The sequence below is a fragment of the Lipotes vexillifer genome, unplaced genomic scaffold (assembly GCF_000442215.2).
Source record: "Lipotes vexillifer unplaced genomic scaffold, Lipotes_vexillifer_v1.1 scaffold197, whole genome shotgun sequence".
NCBI classification, from domain to species: Eukaryota; Metazoa; Chordata; class Mammalia; order Artiodactyla; family Lipotidae; genus Lipotes; species Lipotes vexillifer.
This window is the reverse complement of record NW_006781042.1, coordinates 786,364-787,951: the sequence shown is the minus strand read 5'-3', so window position 1 is coordinate 787,951 and position 1,588 is coordinate 786,364. Positions and strand designations below refer to the sequence as shown.

The following is a 1,588-nucleotide window of genomic DNA, read 5'->3' as shown; positions in this document are numbered from 1 at the left end:
TTTCCGTACGCGGGCCTCTCACTGTTGGGGCCTCTCCCATTGCGGAGCACAGGCTCCAGACGCACAGGCTCAGCGGCCGTGGCTCACGGGCCCAGCCGCTCCGCGGCATGTGGGATCTTCCCGGCCCGGGGCACGAACCCGTGTTCCCTGCATCGGCAGGCGGACTCCCAACCACTGCGCCACCAGGGAAGCCTGGTGGTATGGCCTTTATGTCACCTCTGCTGGGCCGTGGGACCCAAGCTCCTCAGTTGTGTTTAGGCCCAGATCAGAACGCTAGTAGCCTGCCTGCCTGCCTGCCGACTCCGTGTATGTTCTGTGTCATGTGCTAATGAGCGTTGCCTTCTGTTTGGCCTCTTTAGGAAGAACGTGATTCCGCATGAGTACCGGAAGCACTTTCCCATCGAGATGAAGGACCACAACTCCCACGATGTGCTGCTGCTCTGCACCTCCTGCCACGCCATCTCCAACTACTATGACAACCACTTGAAGCAGCAGCTGGCCAGGGAGTTCCAGGCCCCCACTGGCTCCGAGGAGGGCTTGCGCCTGCTGGAAGATCCTGAGCGCCGGCAGGTGCGTTCTGGGGCCAGGGCCCTGCTCAACGCAGAGGGCCTGCCTGCGCACCGAAAGGAGGAGCTGCTGCAGGCGCTCAGAGAGTTTTATCACACAGACACGGTCACGGAGGAGATGCTTCAGGAGGCTGCCAGCCTGGAGACCAGGTATGATCTACAGTCCTGCTCAGAGGGCATTGAGGACTAGTCCAGTGACTTAACCCCGACTACTCAGTGAGAATGCTTGCCAGGGAGGGAGCAGTGGTCGTCCAGGTGTAGTGCGCAGCCTCGTGTTTACCCCCATTGAGTCTCTGTGGCTTAAGATACCATGCGGGTGGGATAGAGCAATCTATTTGCTAATTTACTTTCCACAGGAGACTTGCCTTCTATCCTTGACCCTTTGAGGTCATATACTTATGTCCAGCCATTTTCATGCTTAGCAGGAGAGTTCAGAGGCACCGGAGTTGTACCTTATACATTCTCTGCAGAAGTAAATCCTCAGGTCAGCTCATAAGAGGAAAATAAGAGTCAAAAAATATCCTCCAGGGCTTCCCTGGTGGCTCAGTAGTTGGGAATCTGCCTGCCAGTGCAGGGGACACGGGTTCGAGCCCTGGTCTGGGAGGATCCCACAAGCCGCGGAGCAACTAGGCCCGTGAGCCACAACTACTGAGCCTGCGCATCTGGAGCCTGTGCTCCGCAACGGGAGAGGCCGCGGCAGTGAGAGCCCCGCGCGCCACGATGAAGAGTGGCCCCTGCTCGCCGCAACTAGAGAAAGCCCTCGCACAGAAACGAAGACCCAACATAGCCAAAAATAAATAAATAAATAAAATTTAAAAAATATATACCCTCCAGTCTCTGGAGTTGCCCGTGAAGTACAATGTGTGTGGTTTTGCATCTCTTCCCTTATCTAGGTCTGTGGGAATTGAGACAAATGGATTCATGTTTCTTGTCTCACCTGTGCTCCGGGGTGTTGGCCTACTGAATGGGATGTTGGCCAGAATTGCTGTTACTATTTAAATTACTTTTTACCTTTTTCCTTC

General features: G+C 55.3%; 1 protein-coding gene across 1 annotated transcript in view; it reads left to right on the top strand.

Annotated features, from left to right (window-relative positions):
• Positions 1 to 1,588, top strand: part of EXD2 (exonuclease 3'-5' domain containing 2) — a 32,325-nt gene that overhangs the window by 27,746 nt on the left and 2,991 nt on the right. Inside the window, exon 7 of the mRNA XM_007454446.1 lies at positions 360 to 716. Within this exon, the coding sequence (XP_007454508.1) occupies positions 360 to 716 (357 nt within the window). The remainder of the gene's footprint in view (positions 1 to 359; positions 717 to 1,588) is intronic.